Source organism: Pelobates fuscus, chromosome 6, assembly GCF_036172605.1.
Source record: "Pelobates fuscus isolate aPelFus1 chromosome 6, aPelFus1.pri, whole genome shotgun sequence".
NCBI classification, from domain to species: Eukaryota; Metazoa; Chordata; class Amphibia; order Anura; family Pelobatidae; genus Pelobates; species Pelobates fuscus.
Window position 1 is genome coordinate 282,041,738 of NC_086322.1, and position 27,132 is coordinate 282,068,869.

The 27,132-nt window shown below is 41.6% G+C and overlaps 1 protein-coding gene across 3 annotated transcripts in view; it reads right to left on the reverse strand.

The window, feature by feature from the left end:
• The window catches only part of HDAC5 (histone deacetylase 5), a 101,674-nt gene that overhangs the window by 53,959 nt on the left and 20,583 nt on the right, over window positions 1-27,132 (reverse strand). For all 3 annotated transcript variants that reach the window (XM_063459285.1, XM_063459284.1, XM_063459283.1), the window contains exon 2: window positions 22,673-22,844. In XM_063459285.1, coding sequence (XP_063315355.1) covers window positions 22,673-22,721 — 49 coding nt within the window. In that variant the 5' untranslated portion in view covers window positions 22,722-22,844. The remainder of the gene's footprint in view (window positions 1-22,672; window positions 22,845-27,132) is intronic.

Genomic DNA, 27,132 nt, shown 5'->3' on the forward strand with positions numbered 1-27,132 from the left:
AGCAGCAGAAAAATCAAGAAGAATTAGAGTAGAGTAATCAGTCAAATTGTTGGTCAGTTTGTTTAGAGCTGTCTCAGCAGTATATTGAGATGAGATCTTTGCCTGGTTTTCTACTACTGGAAGCAGATAGGTCTACTTTAGAACTTGCAGTAAATTCCATGTATAATAATAAAAATATCACTATAGCATATGCAGACAGGTATTTAACCCTTCGTCTTAAAGAGACACAATAGGCACCCAGACCACTTCATCAAAATGAAGTGATCTGAGTGCCATGTCGAACCTTTTTTTAACACGCTACTGAAAACATTGCTGCTCTACAGTACAAATTATTATTTGTTTTAAGTTTTTGTAAATGACAATTTTATAAAATGTGTTGAGAAAACCCAAACATGAAATAACTGTTTTATCGTTTTGTTTCCTTGCTCACACTGAGCTCATTTTCATCATTTATATTTTTACCTCTGTGTTACCTCCGCCGCACACAAGATCAGTCTCATTAGGCATTGAAGAATGTGTGGAATGAGCAGCATGCAAGGCTTTCTCACCAAGAAAGCGGATTGAAGTATGTTACAACAGGGCTATCCGAATCCATCCAAGGTCAAAAGGCACACCAAAATCTCAAAAGTAAGAAAAAAAATGTTGAGAGTAGCGTCAACATTTAATTGGACCGTTCCACCGGCTCGGAGCACATTCACACCCTCTGAGCCGGGTAGGCGAGGGAATAAAAAAAAATAATTAAACTATGATCAATGCAGGGCGGCATGGAGGTAGCACGCAGAGGGAGAAAAGATAGAATATTCACGGTTTTACCTTGCAAGCGCTGAGAGGGGAGAAGAAAATTGCCCCCATTTGCCGGCGTGTTGAAAACAGATGTGTTTTTTTTGCACAGAACTGACATTATGTAGCCCGGAACAGAATTACCAGCTGCCTACATGCAACTAACCCCAGGCACACAAATGTAAATATCTCAGTAAGTGCAGCATTTTAAAACAGAAACATACAGACTCCCTAAAAGCAGAAGTGGTCATGGTGGTTGGGTAGCCCTTTAACTTTTTCACGCCAGCTGATGTGGACTCCATCTCCCACGATGCTAAGACAATTTAAAGCAGAACGTTCTTAGTTCTGTTTATATGCTGGGGCGAGGCTTCAAATATAAACCCGTTTTCAAATTATTGTGTAAATGTAGAAACGATTTTCCCTTCCTGATTGCAATGTTAAAATCACATGACATTTCTCCCCTTTCTTATTTTTTTACGGGTCTGAATAATAAGAGCCTGTGATCATGTGACACAGGGAGACTGCATTGATTACAGGAATGTTTTTTTTTGTGGCTTTCACCATACTTAGAATTACTGGAGAGGAAATGAAATGACAGATCTTTTTGTTAACGCAGTAGAGTGCTCAGTTAATGGACGGAATTTCACCTTTAAGTTGTTAATGACATGTTAATCAGACCAACCTTAACACCTTTGCCTGTCTCTTTCAGGGAAGGGGTCAGTACAAATTTGCACTTTTATCAGGGCAGTGGGTTTTCACTTCAACAACGCGTCATGCGAGGAAATGAGTTAATCAGCACTCAGCACACTTCTTTACCACGGTAATGGCTGCATAGGAAGAATTCTGCCTGTAAATCTCTATTCTCGATGTTGTGTAAGTGCTATTTTGGGATGAGAAGGGTTGAATTTATGCTTGGATAGTGTCTCTGTTGGGATTGTGTAAACTTTGCATCTTAAAGTGAACCTGTCACTAAAACTAAATATAACAGGCTTTAAACACTATATAAAATGTGTAACGTAAGATATATTGGGAACAACTAGGGCAAATGCTACATGTTTAAAATAGCCATTTAAGATCATACATGCACTTTTAAAATCGTCCAAAGGCCCTAGAGTTGTTTGTTAGAAGGAATTTGGGAGAATGCACACCGATTTGTACAAATATTAATGAAGTTCCTTATTGTACCTGTCCTCGCAGAGAGGCCAGATTTTGGGTGTTAGGAGAGACTATTTTTGACAAACTATTTGACCAAAAGTGAAGGGACTCCATCAAAATTATACCAACACCACACGTCCCAACATTTCAAATGGACAAAGAGGGACACTTTCATTTGGGGCTGTTCTGAGACATTTTAGGTGATTTACTAATAACAATTTCTGCAACTAAAATGTAATTTAGAACAGGAGCAATGTATCGTATTGACACCGACTGATTTCGAAACACATTTACTGTAGGTTCAAAACATTATGAGGAGTTTATGATCTGTCTAGAAAAGAGGTACCTTAAAGGACCACTCTAGGCACCCAGACCACTTCAGCTCAATGAAGTGGTCTGGGTGCCAGGTCCACCTAGGATTAACCCTGCCTGCTGTAAACATAGCAGTTTCAGAGAAACTGCTATGTTTATAAATGGGTTGATCCAGCCTCTAGTGGCTGTCTCATTGACAGCCGCTAGAGGCGCGTCCGCGCACAGTGAGAAGACCAAGCGTCCATAGGAAAGCATTGAGAATGCTTTCCTATGGACTGGCTGAATGCGCGCGGCTCTTCCGCCCAGCGCTGGAGAAAGGTAAGTGTTTAACCCCTTCCTCTCCATCCAGCCCGGCGGGAGGGGCACCCTCAGGGCACTATAGTGCCAGGAAAACGAGTATGTTTTCCTGGCACTATAGTGGTTCTTTAAGGCACAAAAGAGGTACAAAATGATTTGGGCCTAAAATAGGGACTATCCTTCCTAAATTGGTTACCTGAAGCTCCCACCCTGGGCTTTGGTACTCGTCAAACAGACATACTTGCCATCATTACAATCTCACTGCTAGACAGTTGGGAGATGGTTGTAGTCGAGAAGAGCTTTTCGTTTCCCCCCTTTTCTCCTCTTTACTTATTCTTTATTTTACAAATCGTGCCATGCACGACAAATATGAGAAGAAATTCATACAAGCATGGGGCATGGAACTAAGGCATTATGGCAAATTGCCTACAGAACTGATATGGACAACCAGCTCACTTTTAAGATGGGATAATTATATAAATCATAGGATTCCAACTAGGGATACGGTTTCTAAATCCTTGAAGCCAGTAGCAATCTGTGATTTATTTTGAGTGAGAGCCAACGGAACTCCAACATGTTCTGCAAACCTCCATGGCAACAGCAATCCCTTCCTGGGAGAATAATGGCCACTTACTGGGCTCCACTCAGTTCTATTCTACTTAAAGTACTTTTTTGGGTAATCCTATAACAGCCTTATACATATTACATATGCTGTACAATGTGTACAGGTCCCAAGTGAATTCAGATTGTCAAGGGGAAAAGCACAAAATCAATGAGAATCACTGGCACTTGGGTACGTGCTATAAACACAATATGGCGTTTTACCACAATTCAGGAACAATGATGTCTCATAGCCAAATATTCAAAGCAGGGTTCGAAATATATGAAATCAATATTTTGTCACCAAAACACAAAACAAAAAAAGCAGCATTGGATATCTATTCTATAATTGTTTCTTCAAAGGAAATGTCATTCGGATACACATGGTTGACAAGACCAGCTTTGGAAATTCCCAGCTACTGCAAGTCCCCTCTTCTTCCCCGGCACAGACTTACTGGTCAGTGTGGCGAAATGACCAGACGCTTCTAAACCACCTGACGGCATTAGCCGATAGCTCCTAACCAATTCAGTGAAAAGAGGTTTCTGTCTCTCACTGAGCTGTAAAGGAGACGGGTCACGGTGCCCTTTCTAAAACGTATAGAATACTTACAATGGGGCACTCCAGTGCACTGTAGTGGCTTTGGCGCTTAAGTTTTCTATTAACAGGACTCTTCAAAAAAGAGGTTTTCCAATGAGACTTCAGTAAAAAAAAAATTTTTTTTATCAAAATCAAAAAGGAACCGCACTTAATTCCAGTTTACATTAGGTGCACTGAAGCAGGACCAGCAAATCCCACAACGATAAGGCAAGAGAAGAAAGAATCTCCAGGCACTCAAAGTGTTCAAAGTGCAGGCAGGTTTATTGGATCAAAAGTGGCAAAGCAACAACGTTTCGACCTGAGAGGACCTGAGAGGAACGTTGTTGCTCTGCCACTTTTGATCCAACGAACCTGCCTGTAGTTTAAACACTTCGAGGGCTTTGAGATTATTTCTTGAGTGAAAAAAAATGGGCATGCTTTCAAAAGTTGTGTAGGCACACATGTGACCTCACGGCTCCCACACGCCTGACATCATGGCATGAATTAAAAACGAATAAACAGTATTTAAAAAGGAAAATGGATCAACAGTTCGCTAACTTTTTAGTTAGTGAACAGGTTGTGCTGAAACCCACTTGTGACAGTGTCTCTGGATATATGATGAACAGAATCTTTTTTCAGTTGGCTACGTTGTCCTAAATTCTCAGTGGAACACACCGTTTTGTAATACACTTTAACACACATTTATTGGGATTCAAGCATTCTTGACTACGAGGCTGAGTTTCTAATGGCAATACCTCCCAATCATATAAATCCAATAGGCAGACATCTGAGCCCGTTTATTGCTGCAATATCATGTCATGTTATGACTCAAATTATTACAAGAAAACTAGGGGGCAGAATTAGTCCAAAGTGATGTCTATCTTTTGCATAAACCTAGCCCAGCCACAAGGAAAGCAAATTGATTGGTGGATGTTTATGGGAGATGTAATCGAAGAAACGTTAAGGGGACACTATAGGCACTCAGACCACATCATTTCAATGAAGTGGGCTGGGTGCAGTGCACCTGTGTTAAAACTTTGCAATGTAAAAAATTGCGGTTTTATAGAAACCTCAATGTTTTCATTGCAAGGTTAAACACACCTCTAGTGGCTATCTTCCTGACGGTCACCAGTGAAGCTTCCTCTGTGAGAACCAAGTCAGAATTGTTTTTTCAATCAATTGCTGATCAGAGCATGAGAGCATTTGATTGGGCAAGCATTGCTTTTTGCCGCGCATGCATATATCTTCCCCTATGCTTCTCTGGTCTATTGGACAAGAATACGGGAGACGTCAGCTGGCTTGCTGATGAAGACAGGCTAAGCGGACGGCAGCAGCAGAGAAGTCTGGGCGCTGGAAACTAGGCAAGTTAACTTTATTAAACTTAACTTTAACAACAAATAAAATAGTAATCTTTTTGAAGGACTATAAGTGCCGTCTGTTTCTCTGACCTCTGTCCAGTAGGTTTCCTTTAAAGGTTCCAGTTCCACTAGGTTTTCATGGACTCACATCAGGTATGCATACTGTTGAGCACCACATAAGAATGTGATATCCCGGAAAATTTCGTTTTTCCCATTAGCTTATTAAAGGAACACTACAGCATTAGGAGCACAAACCTGTATTTCCTAATGCTACAATGTCCTTGTCCATAGATCTATGAAGGTCCCGCTCAGTTTGCAATAAAAATGTTACATTTTAATTATATACAGGATTTACTCACCTTTTTCCAAGCGCTGAGGCTCGTTCAGTGCTGCACACCTCTCTGCGCACTGGGGACCTAACCTGCGCGCGCAGTGAGCACCATGCGCACAATCAAGCTTCCCCATAGAAAAAAATTGTATTCAACGCTTTCCTATGGGCCTCTGCATCACTTGACCGAGTTTTACATGGTCAGAGCAGGAGAAGCACCTCTAGTGTCTGTCAGTAAGACAGCCACTAGAGGTGGACTTAACACTGTATTGTAAATACTTTGGTTTCTAAAAACAAACAAACAAACAAACAAACAAACAAACAAACAAAGAACCCATTAAGGATCCCGGTAGTGTCCCTTTAACCAGCGCTGTACAATGAGTCTGTATTTGCTAGCAATTCTGTTAAATATAGTTAAATTGCTTATTTCCCAATAACATTGAGATATCAGGTGGTTCTACATAATAGTAGACACTACGAACCCTATCAATCACACACATACACTTACAGTGACATCCATATATAAACTCAAATGCAGTTTTCCCTTCAAGTGCTGGCCTCTAGTGAGAAGAGTGGGAAATGCAGGGGAATTATCCACACATCCAGCTGTTAAATGTGGTGATAAAATCTACATGGGGCATGGAAATGGTGACGGAACCAGGTCATTACAATGGAATTTCATGGAACTTTATTGGTGAAATAAAAACTAGAGTCCGAGTAATAGGCACGCGGATATATTTATTACAACATCAGGCAACAAGGTGGAAGATACACACCTTGTATGTTTATATTTGCCTCTTGACCTCTCTTTTATTACTCTATTTCTTGGGTAGGAAGCCTGATAAATGTCCTGGTGCCCTTGGTCTATCACTTGGAGTTCTGTGAACGCAGAGAAGGAGAGATCTCGGAGATCTCTGTGCCATCCTGCTCTGTTAGAAAGTCAGGCTATGGATATGGCATCATAACTAACAGAAAGAGCAGTGGAGGAAGATCTGTGCCATTCGGGACACAGATCTCATGTTCACCGTGGTGTATGACTAAATAAAGGACTTGCAAGGGGTGAACGCTTCCCAAGAGCCCAGTATGGAGAAGAATATGGAGTTAAAGACACAATGTGAAGGCAAGAGAGGGGAATTCACAGCACAAATACATAAAGTAACAGGTGAATGAAATAAAAATGAGAATGATAGATTGAAGCAAGATGAAAGCAGAGAAGAAAAGGAGAGTTGAGCAAAATACATCAATTGCTAATGAGGCGAGACTGTGAGCAATGTGGTTAGAGGAGAAATGGAGAGAAGGTATACCAGAAAGATTAACGCATAAAGATTAAAAAAAAAAAGAAAAAAAAAAAGATATAATACGGGGGGAAAAAATCTCAAATTTTGATGCATCCTTTAAAGGGACACTATAGTCACCTGAACAACTTTAGCTTAATGAAGCAGTTTTGGTGTATAGAACATGCCCCTGCAGCCTCACTGCTCAATCCTCTGTTATTTAGGAGTTAAATCCCTTTGTTTATGAACCCTAGTCACACCTCCCTGCATGTGACTTGCACAGCCCTCCATAAACACTTCCTGTAAAGAGAGTCCTATTTAGGCTTTCTTTATTGCAAGTTCTGTTTAATTAAGATTTTCTTATCCCCTGCTATGTTAATAGCTTGCTAGACCTTGCAAGAGCCTCCTGTATGTGATTAAAGTACAATTTAGAGATTGAGATACAATTATTTAAGGTAAATTACATCTGTTTGAAAGTGAAACCAGTTTTTTTTTTTCATGCAGGCTCTGTCAATCATAGCCAGGGGAGGTGTGGCTAGGGCTGCATAAACAGAAACAAAGTGATTTAACTCCTAAATGACAGTGAATTGAGCAGTGAAATTGCAGGGGAATGATCTATACACTAAAACTGCTTTATTTAGCTAAAGTAATTTAGGTGACTATAGTGTTCCTTTAATCCCGGCCAGAAGGCCAAGACGTTGTATATACTTTTGGGTTTATTAACTAAGCTTCATATTGCACCAAATTGAAATCTGAATGGAACCATTTAATCTAGTAGAGTCAAGCTTTGAGTTTGGCTAAAAGAATTCTCAAAGACATCTATTTTAACCTGGATTTTGTTATTCAGTTCATTACAATTCAAAGTTCAGTGTATAAACCTGTGTGATAAGACAGGAATATGGATAAAGGGTGAAAGTGAAGCAGGAAAAAGGAAGAAAATTAAAATAAAAATGTCCAAAAGGCTTATGTGGATCTGAGACCAAATGTAAGATAAAAATAGGAAAGACAAGCGAGTTTAAGTAAGATGGGGAGATAGCAAAAGACTGGTACCCAATGTGGAGTATATGTGCCATTTTGAAATCACAAATTATTGGTATTTTAAAGGGAAGTTGGTGTTTTTCTACTTGTTGAATAGAAAAATGAAGGGACACTTTCATTCATAAAGCATGCAGGTTATCCGTATACATTAAAGGGACATTATTGTTTTCTTTTTCATCCACAGCAAAAACAGATATGAGAAAAGCTGAACTTGATGGATGTGTCTTTTCAGCCTATGTAACTATGTAACATTGTGATCTCCACATTGTGCATATTATCAAAATAATCTAAAATAAGCAAAACTTACATTAAAACTTCTTAAAGGTTCAAATACTCATCTTTACCCCTGCTTCATGTATTAAGACGGAGTCCTCATTTTCATTTTATAAAAAGTAGAGATGGACACATTTATAAATCAACCTTGTTGCAATTGCTCAGAGCACCTATCTTGCAAAGACTTCTCGTTGAGCTGCATTGGGAGGTCTGTGATTGGACAGCCACAGAAAGTCTATGCGGGGGAAAAGGGGGAGGGCTTGAAAAGGCTGCAGACAAGAGACCTGCAGCTTTTGCAAACTGTATTGAGATATTACCCCAACTGAAAAAAGTGCATGGTTAAATGCATGCAAGTTTACATTGGGGGTATATCTATGAAATAGTGATTTTTTTTATTTTAATTTGGGCAGTGGAATGAATTTCCCTTTAAGTTGTGCAATAGATGAGCTAGAAGCAAGAGGCTATTTGGAAACAGCACATTATCCTCCTGTAACCCTGCTACATGTGCAAACACCACCAAACCCTGCCAACAGGGGCGGGCTGGGCCGGGGGGCAGAGAGGCAACTGCCCCCCAGGCCGCCCTAAATTCTTTTAAAACCGGCCGCTGCAGGGCCAGACGGATAGGAAGGTGCACACTCAGTGCGGAACAGGAGTTTCTATTTCCTGTACTCGGCCGGACTGACAGGAAGTGCACACGCTACAGGGGAGGGGACGATACAGGAGAGGGGAGGTGAGGGGGGGGAGTAACTGAAGGAGGGGAGGGGGGGAGTAACTGAAAGAGGGGGGGGAGGTGAGGGGGGGAGTAACTGAAAGTGGGGAGGGGAGGTGAGGGGGGGAGTAACTGAAAGTGGGGAGGGGAGGTGACGGGGGGAGTAACTGAAAGAGGGGAGGGGAGGTGAGGGGGGGGAGTAACTGAAGGAGGGGGGGAGTAACTGAAGGAGGGGAGGGGGGAGTAACTGAAGGAGGGGAGTAACAGAAGGAAGGGGTAACAGAAGGAAGGGGGGAGTAACAGAAGGAGAAGGGGGAAGTAACAGAAGGAGGTGGGGGAGTAACAGAAGGAGGGGGGAGTAAGAAGAAGGAGGGGGGAGTAAGAAGAAGAACGGGGAGGAGTAAGAAGAACACAAGGAGGAGGGGGAGAGTAAGGGTGAGGAGAAGGGGAGATGAGGAGGGGGGACTGAGAAGAACACAGGGAGGGTGGGTGGTGAGAACACAGGGAGAGGGAGGTGAGGAGGACACAGTCAGGAGAGGTGTAAGAAGCACACAGGGAGGGGGTGAGGAGAAGGGGAGATGAGGAGGACACAGGGAGGAGAGGGGGTAAGAAGAACACAGGGAGGGGGGTGAGGAGAAGGGGAGATGAGGAGGACACAGGGAGGAGAGGGGGTAAGAAGAACACAGGGAGGGGGGTGAGGAGAAGGGGAGATGAGGAGGACACAGGGAGGAGAGGGGGTAAGAAGAACACAGGGAGGAGAGGGGGTAAGAAGAACACAGGGAGGGGGGTAGTGAGAAGAACACAGGGAAGGGGGAGGTGAGGAGAACACAGGGAGGGGGGAGGTGAGGAGAACACAGGGAGGGGGGGTGAGTGTGAGAAGAGACCGCTAGGGGAGAGGAGAGACCACTAAGGGGCAGGGGAGAGCTCTAAGAGACAGAAGGGACAGGGGGCAAGACAGGGAGCTCTTTCACACTACGCACACGCACACACAAAATGCATCCCTATACATACACAGAAACACAAAATGCATCCCTATACATACACAGAAACACACAATGCATCCCTACACACACAGAATCACACAATGCATCCCTGCACACAGAGAAACACAACATGCTTCCCTTACACACAGAGAAACACACAATGCATCCATTACACACACAATGCAACCCTTACACACAAAGATAATGCATCCTTTGCACACATACGCAGAAACACACAATGCAAACCCTTACACACTCATGCAAACACACACACTGCTTTTCTTACATACACACAGAAACACAATGCATCTCTTACACACACTCAATGCACATACATACAGACACACACCTTGCATCCCTTATACATACAAACACAGATTCACGCAATGCATCCCTTACAAACAAACAAGAAACACACAATACATCCCTTATACACAAATACACACTGCTTCCACTACACACAAACACACTGCATCACCTACACAAACTGGTATCCCTATACACTACATACCATAAGCACACATATTAGATCCTCTACAATAACACATAACACATCCCCTACACACTCCACTCCCTGCGAGCGAACTCATGGGTGGGTGGAACATATAAGTGGACTTATGAGTGGGCCTTGTGGGCATACTCACAGTCAGGCCCTGGGGCCCAGACCTTGAGCTGTGTAAGGGGCCCCCCAAAAAATGGAGCTGCTTCCAATTCTCCCAGAACATTGAATTTTGTGACCACAGTTGCAAACAGCCTCCAGAGATCGTGTTCTACACCAGACCAGTGGAGCCAAACTGCAGCCCATCATCATCCTCATCTGGTTGTAAGTAGGCAATCTAGTATATTATTAGTGACACTAATCTCTAATTTACCTCACATTAAAGGGACACTATAGTCCCCAGAACCACTTCAGCTTAATGAAGTGGTTCTGGTGTCTATAGCCAGTCCCTTTAGGCTTTTTAATGTAAACACACACTGTGTGCAGCACTGGCGTTAGTTCATATGGCAGATCATATGGGTGGGGCATTGTGATGTCACATGGGGGGTGGCAAATTCAGCTGTTCCCCTTGCAGCCACAGGTGCCGCTGTGCTGGGAGATTGTGATTACTCTTCACCTCCTCCCAGCCTACAGAGCAGCGCATGGGAGAGAGAGAGGAGGAGGCATGATTTAATCTTACAACAAATCCTCTAAGCAAATCTTTATAAATTTGGGGGGGGGGGGTCAGCTCTGTTTCCACAGTTTATTGGTGTTTACTCTGATGTCTGTATTAATATTGAGGGATTTCTAAGTAGTAACATCAGTGTGTGTCAGCAGGGCCAGCCGTTGGGGTGTGCAAGCTGTGCAGTCACGCAGGGTGCCATGACAACAGAGACAACAGCTCACAAGTTGGGTACACCAGCATATTCAATTTAAACGATTCGCTGGTGGTCCACTGGTGCGTACCAGCAGTAGGTGCAGTCAGATTATATCCTCTCCCTCGTGGTTCCGGCGCACAGTTAGTAAATCAGAGCACAGGCTCAGAGATTCTCAGCCTGCGCTCTAACAACATTGAAAGTCAGAGCCGTGAAGGAGCGGGTATGGCAAAGAGCTACTGATTAGCATAACATCAATATCCGTTATAAAATCAGGAAAAGGTGGGCATGGATGGTGAACTGATTTGGTGGTGCAATGGGCCACTTGGCTGGTTTTGCCATCCAGGCCTAAGGCTGGCAGCCCTCCCCTGCCTGCCAACAATGGGTTATTTTAAGTGTACTTTAAAAATTGTATATGTGTAGATAGGCACATGGTGACATTTCAAAAACAGAACTTCATCTAAAGACAGCGAAGTAGGAGCACTACAGAAATCCAGAGTAAATGCTTACCAGAGGCTGAATTCGGCATTGCCAAAATACATGACCATGCATATTATCCCACTCCAGTAATTCCCTTAGCCCACCATCTACCAAATGCATGCACAACTTTTTAAACCCAACCAAAATGTAAGCTCTCCCCACAATGCTGTTTTAGATGGACGATACTCATTTGGCTAAGAGAGTTCACATCGAAACAAAGATTGTTATGGTTAGTAAACACCAAATGAGTCATTCCTGTTTTAGAGTTAACTTTTCAAAGTTCCAGGTTATGGGAGTAGAAACCCAGCATCAAATCTACAAGACGGTTAAGATTACGCAGGCAATGACCTAGACCAGGCATAGGCAACCTTCTGCACTGCAAATGTTTTGGACTACACCTCCCATGATGCTTTGCCAGCACAATGGGTGTAAGAGCATTATGGGGGATGTAGTCCACAACATCTGGAGTGCCGAATGTTCCCTATGCTCATAAATAGCACAGCTTATTTGTACTTGACTATCTTGGCTCAAGACTATGCCGATCCAGTTTAGTGCATTTGGCTGGACATTGGCATTAGTTTGCGAGCAGCCATGGTAGGTAACATACAAGGCTAGTTGCGGTTTGATAAATGCTGTTCTATTAGCATTAAAGCAATTTCTTATGACAAATGCGGATACAAATACTCATTAAGATAATTAAGACCTGCAACAAAGGTGGTGTAAACTGTGTTTATATGATTAGCTGAACCCTGTTATTTAACACATAACTCAGCTCTGGGAATTATATTTAGCATCTGAAGCAAACAGCATATCCTCCGTAACGGACAGCCACTGTCAGCACAGTTACAATGAGATGCTTTATAGCTTTGCGTTAAGGATGCAACTAAGACAACGGGACTGCTTTAGCCATTAAAACCTGATCTCAAATTTAAACCCAAGTGGCTGATTATCATGCCAAATATTTCACTGTATATGTAGGGGCAAGTGTGGAGCTCTCAATGTTAAAAGTTCATACTATATCAGTCATATAATCTTCGTCAATTTGGAAGACCTTCACCATGAACATACAAAACCTTAATAGTATATCCTATAGCGAGTAACCCACTAAAGAGGTCTCAACTTGTGGCTTCACAAAGGAAGCCTACACGGTCTGAGGACACTTTAGCTCTGCTGATCTGTATGCACATAACTTGTGGACTGTCCGTGTGTGGGATCAGTCCGATATGCTAAAAGAATAGGCTTGAGTGGGTCTTCCTAACTTATTGACAGCCAGGCATTAACTCCGTGATAGCTGTGCTTAGAGATGTCTGTAAGGGACAAAGTGATGGTCTACGCTATATTTACTCATTGGGAAAGCTATCCATTCTAGATCAGAGTATCTTAAACCTTTTTTTATTTAAATTAATTTAGTAAAAAGCTGGAATAGTCTCAAGCAGCTAGGAAAGGGGCATTCAGAAATAGGTGGAAAATGCAATATGATGCAGGCACTCAAGGGTAATACAGTTTTAATAAAGATTCAGTGCGTTAACCAACAGCAACGTTTTGACCTCAAATTAGGTCTTTATCAAGCTTGCACCGAATGTTCAATAAATCTGCCTCCTTATTACCCTTGAGTGCCTGGACCATATTGCATTTTCTACTTATGTATTGGGTCTGCCAGCCTCAGTTCTGGTTTTGCACCTTAAGACGAGTGCGGGTTCCCTGTAACTTTAACACCATAATTTAAAAACAGTCAAATCATGAGACAAAGTATGGACTACTGTGTTTTATGCATGTTTCCTACACTTGACAAAAGCTGACAAACGCAGAGTTTTCACTGTCAAGTTTTGTCAATTCCATGTGTCACTAATGATAGCTATGCATGCGCGCTGTTGTGGACTCTTGGCAGATGAAGGCTCTCGGACCACTGAGAAGCAAGGGGCAATATCATCATTGGGGTCTTTGCAAAATATCCAATGACCCCAGAAGGTGACAGAGTTGCTTTGTTTGTTGTACTTATTTATTTTTGAACGGATTGTTTTGCAATCTATATTCTTATTTGACGCTATTATTAAAAGAGTTTGTTTATTGTATATCTTTCATTTCTGTGTTTGAACTTACATAGCTTACGATACCGGTTAGAGAGATTTATTATTATATATCCATACATGAAAATGTAGAAAACATTAATAATTGGTTATTTACTCACAAAACGTCCAGGTTTATGTCCTCAGGATCCTAATATATCTCTGATATAGGTCTCTTTCTCTTGCTTGGGTGTTCAGACCTTTATGTATATAGGAGGATATTACAAAGCTGTACACTGTATTTAGAAATGTGTTTGTTTAATTCCCAGAATAACCCCGATCCACACACCCTCACCCTGCTGGCCATTAGAGGTTGGGATATAGGGTGTTTTCTACAGACTTGGAGTTTCACATGAAGGCGAAAATATTGTATGACTTTAGCAAAAATTATGACAATTTAGCAAGATGAAAGTATTGTTGATATTGCCAGTAGTAAGTTTAAAGGAATATTCTAAGGACCAAAACCCTCACATCATAAAGGACCACTCCAAGCACCATAGCCACTGCAGCTGATGCTCTCGTTGTGCACTGCAGGGCTTAGCTCAGGAAAGCTTATGAAGGCTTCTAGCAGGAGCTAACAGGTCTCACAGGTTTACAGAAAAAATACAGATCTTCGAAAATTAAATATGTTTCATATTCTGCGTTATTCTGAACAGTTTGATGAAGTCGAATTCTGTTAATGCCTCTCACAGAGAAGCACTGAATTTAACGTTCCTACAATGCAGAATGTCCCATTATGGATTACAAATCAATTTAATGGCTTTTTTCTTATTTTACTTCTATTTTTCTAACTTTAAAGGGGGGGGGGGGGGGGGGAGTGTAATCTAAACAAAACAAACAACAACAAAAAAGGAAGTGCGCCTGTCATGCCAAGCACAACATCGGTTTAAATTAAACGGCAACTAGTTCCATCTGTACACTGTACTAGTAAAAATGCAAACCTATAGATTTTTATTTAAGGCCCTTTAAGAGTTTGGTCCCTTTCCCACCTGTCAATTAATGCTGAGATTGGATCTATAGATCTCAGATAAGGACTGTAACTCCTAAACATAGAACTACCCCTCCTCCCTATTTACCCTCCCATGTGTCTTGTTGCTGTGAGAGGGTAGTTGTCCTGGTATCCAGCAGAGGAGGACCTGTCTCTTTCTGCACCAGTGACTGCTTCAGGTCTACCTTACACTGCTTTGCAGTGTACAGACTTAAGAGTCCTGGGAGGATGTGACCTCATATATTGCATTGTGTCTTTACTCTGTCTGAACGCACACGCTCATGTTTGCCATAGCAAACCCACTGCTTTGCAGCCAGTGGGCACAGCCAGGTAAAATCCATTTCCGTGTAACCATAGCAACCTGGCACCATCGATTTGTTGAGCCTTTTGTCCCGTTCATGTCATTACATACTATGAGTTATGTACACTGGTACACATAGTTTTCTTCTTACATGCAGGAATTTCTTGCAAATATTTCTGGGGAGTTACCGTTATAGAATTCCCCTTTTCTCAATTTTACAGGTTTCCCTGTTCCCAAACCATCATCTATGTTCATGTTCTTAAAAACTCTGTGCTCTGGATCCATCAACAGCTATAGGAACACTTGGCAACTTAATCAAGATGAAGTTTTGAGTCTGAGTAGGTCCCCATTTACAAAATGGCTTGAGAACTGTATGTATTTTTCTCTACCCACCCCCTATCAATGCCAATGGTTTTTTTTTTTTTTTAAATGATTTTATTTTTTTTAAAGATACATAATTTTCCCAATATCAAAAGCTATGTTACAATGATATAGGTGGCCTATGTCCATGATGAAAAGGTCAATGGCAATATCGCCACATTAGAAGGGATGATGTTCACTATAACATCCCATGCAGAAGTCGTGCCCTGTTTTTAATCGAACCAAATAAGCTCCTCACACCATAACTACTACAATAAACTTCAGTGGTTATGGCCACTTTCGGTTTCTGATTAACAGTCATTCTGCCATAACAAAGGAATATATGATAAAACAAAAGAAACCGTTTCATTAAACTCATTAAAGTGCTTGTTCAGCACCCATTAAATACTTGTAACCCTCATTCTATTTGCTTATCTGCAATTGCAGATTCCCATCTGAAAGGACTGGGGCTATACAAATCTAGACTAATCAAGTAAGTTTTAGAAAGATTAGGAATAATACAAAACTTCAACTGATGTAAGCTGCCAGCAATGTCACACTTAATGTAGTAAGTAAAAATGCATCTCACACACACACAGAAATAAAAGAGAGAGGAGGTACAAATTCTCATCAATTGAATCATCTAACATTCATAGCAGTATAGAACAAAGATATTTCAACCAAATGGCCTTAAAAAGGACCAAACTTCTGGAATAAAAGGGAATCATGACGGGGGGCGGGGCCTGACCGCTGAGCAGACTGGTCGCACTGAACAGGAGCTCCGTGAGAAAGCCCTGCAAACAAGCGACTTTTAACCACAAACTCACAGTGAGACTCATAACCAGACACAGCAGAGCAACGGTGGCAACAGGGGACTTATCTGACCGGTTCACCGGACTCAAAGTGGCACTCTGAAGCAGAATTAGATCTGCGGCCTACCAGTGCACGCTGGTGTGGGAGAGGCGGCCGACCTCCCCGCCGACGGACCAGCGGGAAGAAACTGCAACGCTACAGAACCTGATTACCCCCCCCCTGCCGGTGAGGGATATCCCGGCACACGCAACCGACCAAACGACAAACACACAAGTAGAACCCACATGGGGATGAAGAAACCTACGACCAAACGAGACTTACTGGGCCCAACCAAAATGGCGGCGCAGACGCAGCAAAGGCCCAGGCCCTCACTAATTGAACCGCCCAAGCACGCACTGGAGTACATCAACCGTCTCAGTACTTACCTATGGGCAAAACTCAAGACCCAGAGACAGTTCTACCACGCAGCTATGAGAGAGGTGACGGCGTGGCTCCGACCGGCTGCTCGGAGGAGTCTGCAAGGGATCCCACACCATGCCTCCAGAGCGGCCTCCAGGATGCAGCAGAGCCGAAACTCTAAAGGGCGGGCACAAGCAACGGGTCTCCCACACGAAGGAACAGAAGATTTCAAACCGCGCAACAAAACCCAACTTGCCCAGCACTCAGCTGCCCCACCAACAAACAACCAGCACCTAGCGGCGGTAGAGCCATACACTCCTGCAGAAAGCAGTCCACAGCGAGAACTCACTGGAAGAAGACAAGTCCGTACTCGCAAGCCGTCCGATCGAATGGCATATCCCTGGAGGCAACACTCACGAGCACCTGAAATATCGAGAGGCCCGGGTCCGGTTAAGAGACATTGCTACTTGTCCGTGGAGGAGATGCAGGAGCATGCAGGCAAGCAAAAATGGCGGCGACACCGTACTCTGACAGGTGGACTTACGATACCTGGGACTGGCAGCCTGCCATCATTAGGCATCGGCTAAGCAAGCCTAAGCGCTGGACTACTCACTACATAGTATGTTAGCCTTAGCATCATTAGATACCCTGTTATTGGAACGCATCACTATATGCCAGGCAATTCTCAAAGCGTTATTGTTTATCTTTACTTTATACTTTATTTTATTTTAATTTAAAGCGTGTTTTTAAGCAAGCGTCTTTTGGGCTTGTTTGGGCAATGTCAAGCATGTTACACTGGGGTGCAACGGTTAGGGGCAATACTGTATGGTGGTAGTGCTCAGTCGATTTACACCATGCACGTAAACATGAAAACCCTCCCCCCTATGAGTATATGTATAATGCACCCTCACCCTCACCTTACCGGTATGGTAAAGCTGAATATATATCGACACCAATCACCAGTGACTTAATGCCTCAGTTAACCCTTGACACAACAGTTTACTCTCTACATAACCACAATGGCATAGCCAATTTAGCACTATTAAATGTGACTTACTTACAAGATTACTTTAATAATATAAAGGGCCAGCCAAGCTTGTTACCTAGATATAGATGTACATATATAGAAGGTACAACCTCCTATGCCACAGAAATGTTCATCATGATATGTCTGAATGCACTCGTCCCTAGTGGCATACTACCAGTTCCTGCCAAGATATGAGAATAGCATGATAACCTCCGCTAACCCCACAAGCAGGCTGTGCTCCCCAGCCAAGCAATCTATTGAACATTGTAATTATGACTTTAATTTGTTGTTTTGTTTTGTTTCATGTCTCTTTTGTTGTTTTAATATGCCGCAAAAACCTTTAACCTAACGTCTAATATACTGTGTAACACAGGAAGCTGCCGAGAATGGCTCGACACCATGCCGTGCTCACCATTAGACATGTAGGTCACCTTAGATATAAGCCACATGTTTATTATTACTGTTGTTTTCCTCCGAAAGCTCTCACTCCTGCTCGGTTAACCACTGGCAGCCTAACACTAATTGATGGTACCTAAACCTCGGCACTCAGTGGTGGGCAACTGTCACAAGTAAACGTAATTATTATTCATTTTTATGTTATCTTTCTGTTACTAAACTATGCAACCGTCCTAATGCAACTGATGTAAGCACCTGTTCCGTGCGACCATTTTATGCAAGCGTTAAATGCAAACCATATGAGTAAAATATGTTACGTCACGCTAAACAACATCAAGCTAGACCACCCCCATTGTAATATAAAAATGTGCTGGATTTACCCTGTACCCCACTGTTCAGATGTTTGTATTATGCTGGAGGACTACCTTTGGGGTACCTCACAGGCTACTGTTATTTTCTTACGCACAACAAAATAAAGAATAAAAAAAAAAAAAAAAAAAAAGGGAATCATGACATGTCACACATGTCGTGTGTCCTTAAGGGGTTAAAAGCCTTAGTTTCACAGGGCCAACACACCCCAGTCTTTCACTCCAGTATCGGTTGGACTGTGTAGGTACTGGTAAGAAGCCCTGGTTTTGGCAAACTACTCCAAAATAGTTTGAGAAAAAAAAAAAACAACAAAAAAAACAGAGGGACAGAGTTTGAGACTTATTCCACCATAGCCACTACAACGAGATGTAAATGGTGCACTCTAAGCACCATAACCACTAAAACAACTGGGGAGCTACAAGCTGGCTTGCGGAGGAAGATGAGCATAGTGACATGTAAAAACGACAAATAGAAATCTTCAAAAATCTTTTTGTGAAGACTGACCTTAACCCCTTCTCCCTTCAAAACTACTGTATGTGGAAATATTTTAACTTTCATTAGCTTTGCAGAACATGTAGACCAGTGTTTCCAAAAAGGCAGATCCCCAGATGTTGTAGAACTACAACTCCCATGATGCTTTGCATGCCTTTAGAACGACAAGGCATCAAGGAAATTGTAGTTTTTAAACAACTGGGGATCTGCCTTTTTGACACCCCTGACGTAGACGAGTAAAATTCACTGCCGGTAAACGCATTCACTGTCTACAAAAAGGCTATAAACCTCACCACCTTCCAAACCTACAGAAGGAGTGAATGAGATCTGTCACATCCCTATTAGTGTTACAGAGACACTATTGTATGAGGGCATTATCCTCAAATTCAGGCATTCCTTTTACGTTATAGCCAATTTTAGTAAACTGAACTGCTAGCAATACCTCCAGGGTCATTAAAAAGCACAGAAGTACAGTATTAGACATTTCTATTTATCTATTTTTGTAATACGTACTGTAAGTGAGAAAAATCTGAGTTTAGCGTTTATGCAAATATTTCAGAGTTTGTGTGAAAGGTTTTTGATTGCCATTATATAAAGGATCAACAAATAAATGAAAAATAAAAACGTGTCATTTTGACATAATCTAATTGTGTATGTTTTGTTTTTTTTCAGAACAGGAATCTATACACAATTCTGTTTCAACATGTTATTTGGTAGCTACGTTGTTTCAAATAAATGTTCTTATAGTTCTGCAAACAAAACCTGCTAGATAGTGAGAGAATTATAGGACCGCTATAGGCACCCAGACCACTTCAGCTCAATGAAGTGGTCTGGGTGCCAGGTCCATCTAGGATTAACCCTTTCTGCTGTAAACATAGCAGTTTCAGAGAAACTGCTATGTTTACCTATGGGTTAATCCAGCCTCTAGTGGCTGTCTCATTGACAGCCGCTAGAGGCGCTTCCGCGCACAGTGAGAAGACGCCAACATCCATAGGAAAGCATTGAGAATGCTTTCCTATGAGACTGGCTGAATGCGCGCGCAGCTCTTGCCGCACATGCGCATTCAGCCGATGATAGGGAAAGGAGGCGGAGAGTCCCCACCACAGAGGGAGCCTGGCGGTGGAGAAAAGGTGAGTGTTTAACCCCTTCCTCACCCTAGAGCACGGCGGGAGGGGGACCCTAAAGGTGGGGGGGACCTAGAGACCCTATAGTGCCAGGAAAACGAGTATGTTTTCCTGGCTCTATAGTGGTCCTTTAAAGGATCAGTGATACCCAAGTCTATGAGGTATTAAAAAGGTATAAAATAAATATAAATGTAAAAGTTAATGATTTTGTCTGTTATACATTCTACTATTGCAAGAAAACACGCATTTAAATAAAACGTTTGCAGGTAGAGAGAGGAAGAATCAGAGCTGTATTCTTACTGGCTGTAAGCATTAAGCAACCAATCAGAATACAGCTGCAATCCAAGTCCATATAACTTACCACTAATTACACAGATATGAAAAAATTAAAATGCAATTTCTCAAGACAAAAAAATACAAATAAACTACGGTTTCTTCATGACTACAAAGGGTATATGTGCCCAATCCGAGGCACGCATATATGGACTGAATGGTCATTCGAACTCTGAGAGACACGTAGGTCTGAGCGCCTATTACACCCCGACCTCACGCAATGCTTGCGATTCCGAACCTACCTATGGCGGGTCCTATAGACCTAAATACCCACGGGGTAATTTGTGACGAAAATTGTGAATTGTTAGTACTTACCATTGCACTGTAACTTTGTGTAAAAACAACATAACATGTGTGTATACCTTACAACGAATACCTGTACAATTGACAACGCATATACCCTGCCGGTTTTACTGTGAATTTTTGCCTTGCATTACATGAAAAATAAAGATTTTTTTTTTTAAAAGTACGGTTTCTTAAATAATATGGTTCATTTTAATGATTTAAAATGGAACCACCACCACCACCTAGTTCTTTGGATTAAGATCTAGCAAAAAAAAAAAAAAACTTAGAAGATAATCCTAAAAAAAGTTCAAAGCTCATAATTTTTCATAGCCAAGAATAAACCAATCATAGCGAAACACTGCGAATAAAGACTCCAAGAAGCATGACCACTTCAAATCACTAGAGTGGTCATGGTGCTTGGAGTAACCCTTTATAATGTCATACAGAGCTGTATGGATAACAATGATTGTTTCTGGTAAATTATACAATGTAACACATATATTGCACTAGCAAAATTATCAACATAGGAACAGATTATAATTCATGTGACATGAAGTTTAGTAACAATATGGCTGCCACACCCGCCTGCTCGTATCCACCCACATGTGCACAATAACTAGCATGTCACCTACTGCTAGTAATTATGGGATGCCACAATGGCCACTTAGATAAAATTATATATACCGGTATATATCTTGCATGTCTCGTGTGCATAAAACATTGAGCTCAGTCAAATCCCACCATAATAATTTCATGAAAGAAAGACTAACTATTATAAACGAATGATACGTAAACCATAATATAGACTTTCCTAGACTGAATTGTCACTTCTATGAAAATGACGCTTTTAAACAAAGTGTTAAACTTGTTTTTGAAATGTACTGTAATGATTTAGTATATGACATCAAAATATGTCAGCCCTGGCACAACCAGGGCGCATATTGCATCAGAGAAAGAGATACAGAAAGAGATACATTGTTCCTGTTTCTCCTCCACTGTGCAGACTGCCAATGCAAAACACAAAGCCTATAACAATGACTGACAGGGAGCAAAGGTGGAGGCTCCCAGCTGCAGGAGCAATAGATGTGGATTGCTATATTTAAAGTAGCAGTGTCACCTGAAACTTGCCTTTCTCCCATAGCTTCCTCTTCTCTTCTGTTTCAGAACCTGTTCTTCCTTTCTGATCTATTTCTCTTTAAAACTTTTTAGGGACTACTTTGTCTTTTTCCTACACTTAAGGCATTTGTTAGCTTGACAAATGAAGTGGAGCTTGCCTTAACCCCTTAAGGACCAAACTTCTGGAATAAAAGGGAATCATGACATGTCACACATGTCATGTGTCCTTAAGGGGTTAAAGCGACACTGTCACCATTTGGAGAGTTTGCAAAGTCTCCCGACGGTGACATCGCCGCTGATGGTCCAAGGAGAAAGTGGGGGTAGGTAAAGATGAGATTTCTTACTTAAACCATTCCCTTGTGGACCCCACCATCTTGGTCCGGCGTGGTGATCCTTGGCGCTGACGTCACTGCTGTAAGCTGTACGCATGTGTGAGCATACTGCATTGAGGTCTATGGGTGATCCCGCAAGACTGCGGTATCCTCCATAAACACAGCCAATTCCCTGCAGCGATCACTGTTGAGAACTGCAGGAATTTACACTTAGCCTCCATCTTGTGTCAAAGAAAGTCAGGCGGAAAAGAACTACAGAGACAAAGTAGTCCCTACTTTATCTCTGTATACCTCTTGACTGGGTTGGATGACTAGCTTGCATGTATGAAGACCTTGAGTGTCTGGGCTACTTTGCTGTTACCATATGGGTTGAATTGTTAATTCCAACACAGTTATAATGAGTATTTTATAAAGAATCTATCTTAATGAAACACTGATTTTTTTGGGGAGGGAGGGATGCCGGTATCGCTTTAAACGCCACCCTTTTGTCACAATTGTCACGCGTACGTAAAATAAAGTCCCTACCTTTCTATTTAAAAAAAGAAACAAATCATAAATGAAGGAAAGAAGAACAGATTCTGAAAGAGGAAGAGAAGAGGAAATAATAAGAAAAGGTGACAGAGCCATTTTAACTTATTCTTTAAGACTTTGCAAACACATATCTGTTAAATATGGGGGGAAAATACAACACAATATCCCAAAATATTATGTAATAATAAAAGTGACAGTACCCCTTTAATGAGCTATCACTCACCAGATTGGGTAGGCAAGCTCATTCCGGTGTCCAAAGGTTGGACAGACATGAAGATGGGAAGTGGACCCCCACCCTGCACAGCAAGGCCCCAGGATGCTCTGTAGACAGGAACACGAGTAAGGTGACGTTAGCGCTGTGGGTCTACTGAGTACATCTCTTGGTTGCTATTGTCCTGTTAAAATGAGAGGCATGTTAGTACATTGAGGGAATATAAAGGAATTACAGCATCTATACTGGGTAACTGACCAACAACATAATAATAATAGGAGTAATAGGAGGAGTTATAGGGAGAGGTTATATGGAGTAATAGGAGGAGTAATCGAGAGAGGTTATATGGAGTAATAGGAGGAGTTATAGGGAGAGGTTATATGGAGTAATAGGAGGAGTTATAGAGAGAGGTTATATGGAGTAATAGGAGGAGTTATAGGGAGAGGTTATATGGAGTACTAGGAGGAGTTATAGAGAGAGGTTATATGGAGTAATAGGAGGAGTTATAGGGAGAGGTTATATGGAGTAATAGGAGGAGTTATAGGGAGAGGTTATATGGAGTACTAGGAGGAGTTATAGAGAGAGGTTATATGGAGTAATAGGAGGAGTTATAGGGAGAGGGTATATGGAGTAATAGGATGAGTTATAGGGAGAGGTTATATGGAGTAATAGGAGGAGTTATAGAGAGAGGTTATATGGAGTAATAGGAGGAGTTATAGGGAGAGGTTATATGGAGTAATAGGAGGAGTTATAGGAAGAGGTTATAAGGAGTAATAGGAGGAGTTATAGAGACAGGTTATATGGAGTAATTGGAGGAGTTATCGAGAGAGGTTATATGGAGTAATAGGGGGAGTTATAGGGGGAGGTTATATGGAGTAATATAAGGAGTTATAGGGAGAGGTTATATGGAGTAATAGGATGAGTTATAGGGAGAGGTTATAAGGAGTAATAGGAGGAGTTATAGGGAGAGGTTATATGGAGTAATAGGAGGAGTTATAGAGAGAGTTTATATGGAGTAATAGGAGGAGTTTTAGAGAGAGGTTATATGGAGTTATAGGAGGAGTTATAGGGAGAGGTTATAAGGAGTAATAGGAGGAGTTATAGAGAGAGGTTATATGGAGTAATAGGAGGAGTTATAGAGAGGTTATATGGAGTAATAGGAGGAGTTATAGTGAGAGGTTATATGGAGTAATAGGAGGAGTTATAGAGAGAGGTTATATGGAGTAATAGGAGGAGTTATAGAGAGAAGTTATATGGAGTTATAGAGAGATGTTATATGGAGTAATAGGAGGAGTTATAGGGAGAGGTTATATGGAGTAATAGGAGGAGTTATAGAGAGAGGTTATATGGAGTTATAGGGAGAGGTTATAAGGAGTAATAGGAGGAGTTATAGAGAGATGTTATATGGAGTAATAGGAGGAGTTATAGAGAGGTTATATGGAGTAATAGGAGGAGTTATAGTGAGAGGTTATATGGAGTAATAGGAGGAGTTATAGAGAGAGGTTATATGGAGTAATAGGAGGAGTTATAGAGAGAGGTTATATGGAGTTATAGAGAGATGTTATATGGAGTAATAGGAGGAGTTATAGAGAGGTTATATGGAGTAATAGGAGGAGTTATAGAGAGGTTATATGGAGTAATAGGAGGAGTTATAGAGAGAGGTTATATGGAGTAATAGGAGGAGTTATAGAGAGAGGTTATATGGAGTATTAGGAGGAGTTATAGAGAGAGGTTATATGGAGTAATAGTTGGAGTTATTGGGAGAGGTTATATGGAGTAATAGGAGGAGTTATAGAGAGAGGTTTTATGGAGTAATAGGAGGAGTTATAGGGAGAGGTTATAAGGAGTAATAGGAGGAGTTATAGAGAGAGGTTATATGGAGTAATGGGAGGAGTTATAGAGAGAGGTTATATGGAGTAATGGGAGGAGTTATAGGGAGAGGTTATATGGAGTAATGGGAGGAGTTATATGGAGAGGGTACATGGAGTAATAGGAGGAGTTATAGGGAGAGGGGATATGGAGTAATAGGATGAGTTATAGTGAGAGTTTATATGGAGTAATAGGAGGAGTTATAGAGAGAGGTTATATGGAGTAATAGGAGAGGTTATATTGAGTAATAGGAGGAGTTATTGGGAGAGGTTATATGGAGTAATAGGAGGAGTTATAGGGAGAGGGTAGAAGAGTAATAGGAGGAGATATAGAGAGAGGTTATATAAAGTAATAGGAGGAGTTATATGGAGTAATAGGAGGAGTTATATGGAGTAATAGGAGGAGTTATATGGAGAAGTTATATACAGGGAGTGCAGAATTATTAGGCAAGTTGTATTTTTGAAGATTAATTTTATTATTGAACAACAACCATGTTCTCAATTAACCCAAAAAACTCATTAATATCAAAGCTGAATAGTTTTGGAAGTAGTTTTTAGTTTGTTTTTAGTTATAGCTATTTTAGGGGGATATCTGTGTGTGCAGGTGACTATTACTGTGCATAATTATTAGGCAACTTAACAAAAAACAAATATATACCCATTTCAATTATTTATTTTTACCAGTGAAACCAATATAACATCTCAACATTCACAAATATACATTTCTGACATTCAAAAACAAAACAAAAACAAATCAGTGACCAATATAGCCACCTTTCTTTGCAAGGACACTCAAAAGCCTGCCATCCATGGATTCTGTCAGTGTTTTGATCTGTTCACCATCAACATTGCCTGCAGCAGCAACCACAGCCTCCCAGACACTGTTCAGAGAGGTGTACTGTTTTCCCTCCTTGTAAATCTCACATTTGATGATGGACCACAGGTTCTCAATGGGGTTCAGATCAGGTGAACAAGGAGGCCATGTCATTAGATTTTCTTCTTTTATACCCTTTCTTGCCAGCCACGCTGTGGAGTACTTGGACGCGTGTGATGGAGCATTGTCCTGCATGAAAATCATGTTTTTCTTGAAGGATGCAGACTTCTTCCTGTACCACTGCTTGAAGAAGGTGTCTTCCAGAAACTGGCAGTAGGACTGGGAGTTGAGCTTGACTCCATCCTCAACCCGAAAAGGCCCCACAAGCTCGTCTTTGATGATACCAGCCCAAACCAGTACTCCACCTCCACCTTGCTGGTGTCTGAGTCGGACTGGAGCTCTCTGCCCTTTACCAATCCAGCCACGGGCTCATCCATCCGGCCCATCAAGACTCACTCTCATTTCATCAGTCCATAAAACCTTAGAAAAATCAGTCTTGAGATATTTCTTGGCCCAGTCTTGACGTTTCAGCTTGTGTGTCTTGTTCAGTGGTGGTCGTCTTTCAGCCTTTCTTACCTTGGCCATGTCTCTGAGTATTGCACACCTTGTGCTTTTGGGCACTCCAGTGATGTTGCAGCTCTGAAATATGGCCAAACTGGTGGCAAGTGGCATCTTGGCAGCTGCACGCTTGACTTTTCTCAGTTCATGGGCAGTTATTTTGCGCCTTGGTTTTTCCACACGCTTCTTGCGACCCTGTTGACTATTTTGAATGAAAGGCTTGATTGTTCGATGATCACGCTTCAGAAGCTTTGCAATTTTAAGAGTGCTGCATCCCTCTGCAAGATATCTCACTATTTTTTACTTTTCTGGGCCTGTCAAGTCCTCCTTTTGACCCATTTTTCCAAAGGAAAGGAAGTTGCCTAATAATTATGCACACCTGATATAGGGTGTTGATGTCATTAGACCAAACCCCTTCTCATTACAGAGATGCACATCACCTAATATGCTTAATTGGTAGTAGGCTTTCAAGCCTATACAGCTTGCAGTAAGACAACATGCATAAAGAGGATGATGTGGTCAAAATACTCATTTGCCTAATAATTCTGCACTCCCTGTAGAGTAATAGGAGGAGTTATATGGAGAAGTTATATAGAGTAATAGGAGGAGTTATAAGGAGAGGTCATATGGAGTAATAGGAGGAGTTATAAGGAGAGGTCATATGGAGTAATAGGAGGAGTTATAGGGAGAGGTTATATGGAGTAATAGGAGTAGTTATAGGGAGAGGTTATCTAGAGTAATAGGATGAGTTATAAGGAGAGGTTATATGGAGTCATAGGAGGAGTTATAGAGAGAGGTTATATGGAGAAATAGGAGGAGTTAAAGGGGGAGGTTATATGGAGTAATAGGAGGAGTTATAGCGAGAGGTTATATGGAGTAATAGGAGGAGTTATAGAGGGAGGATATATGGAGTAATAGGAGGAGTTATAGAGAGAGGTTATATGGAGTAATAGGAGGAGTTATAGAGAGAGTTTATATGGATTAATAGGGGGAGTTATAGGGAGAGGTTATATGGAGTAATAGGAAGAGTTATAGGGAGAGGTTATATGGAGTAATAGGAGGAGTTATAGAGGGAGGGTATATGGAGTAATAAGAGGAGTTATAGAGAGAGGTTATATGGAGTAATAGGATGAGTTATAGGGAGAGGTTATATAGAGTAATAGGAGGAGTTA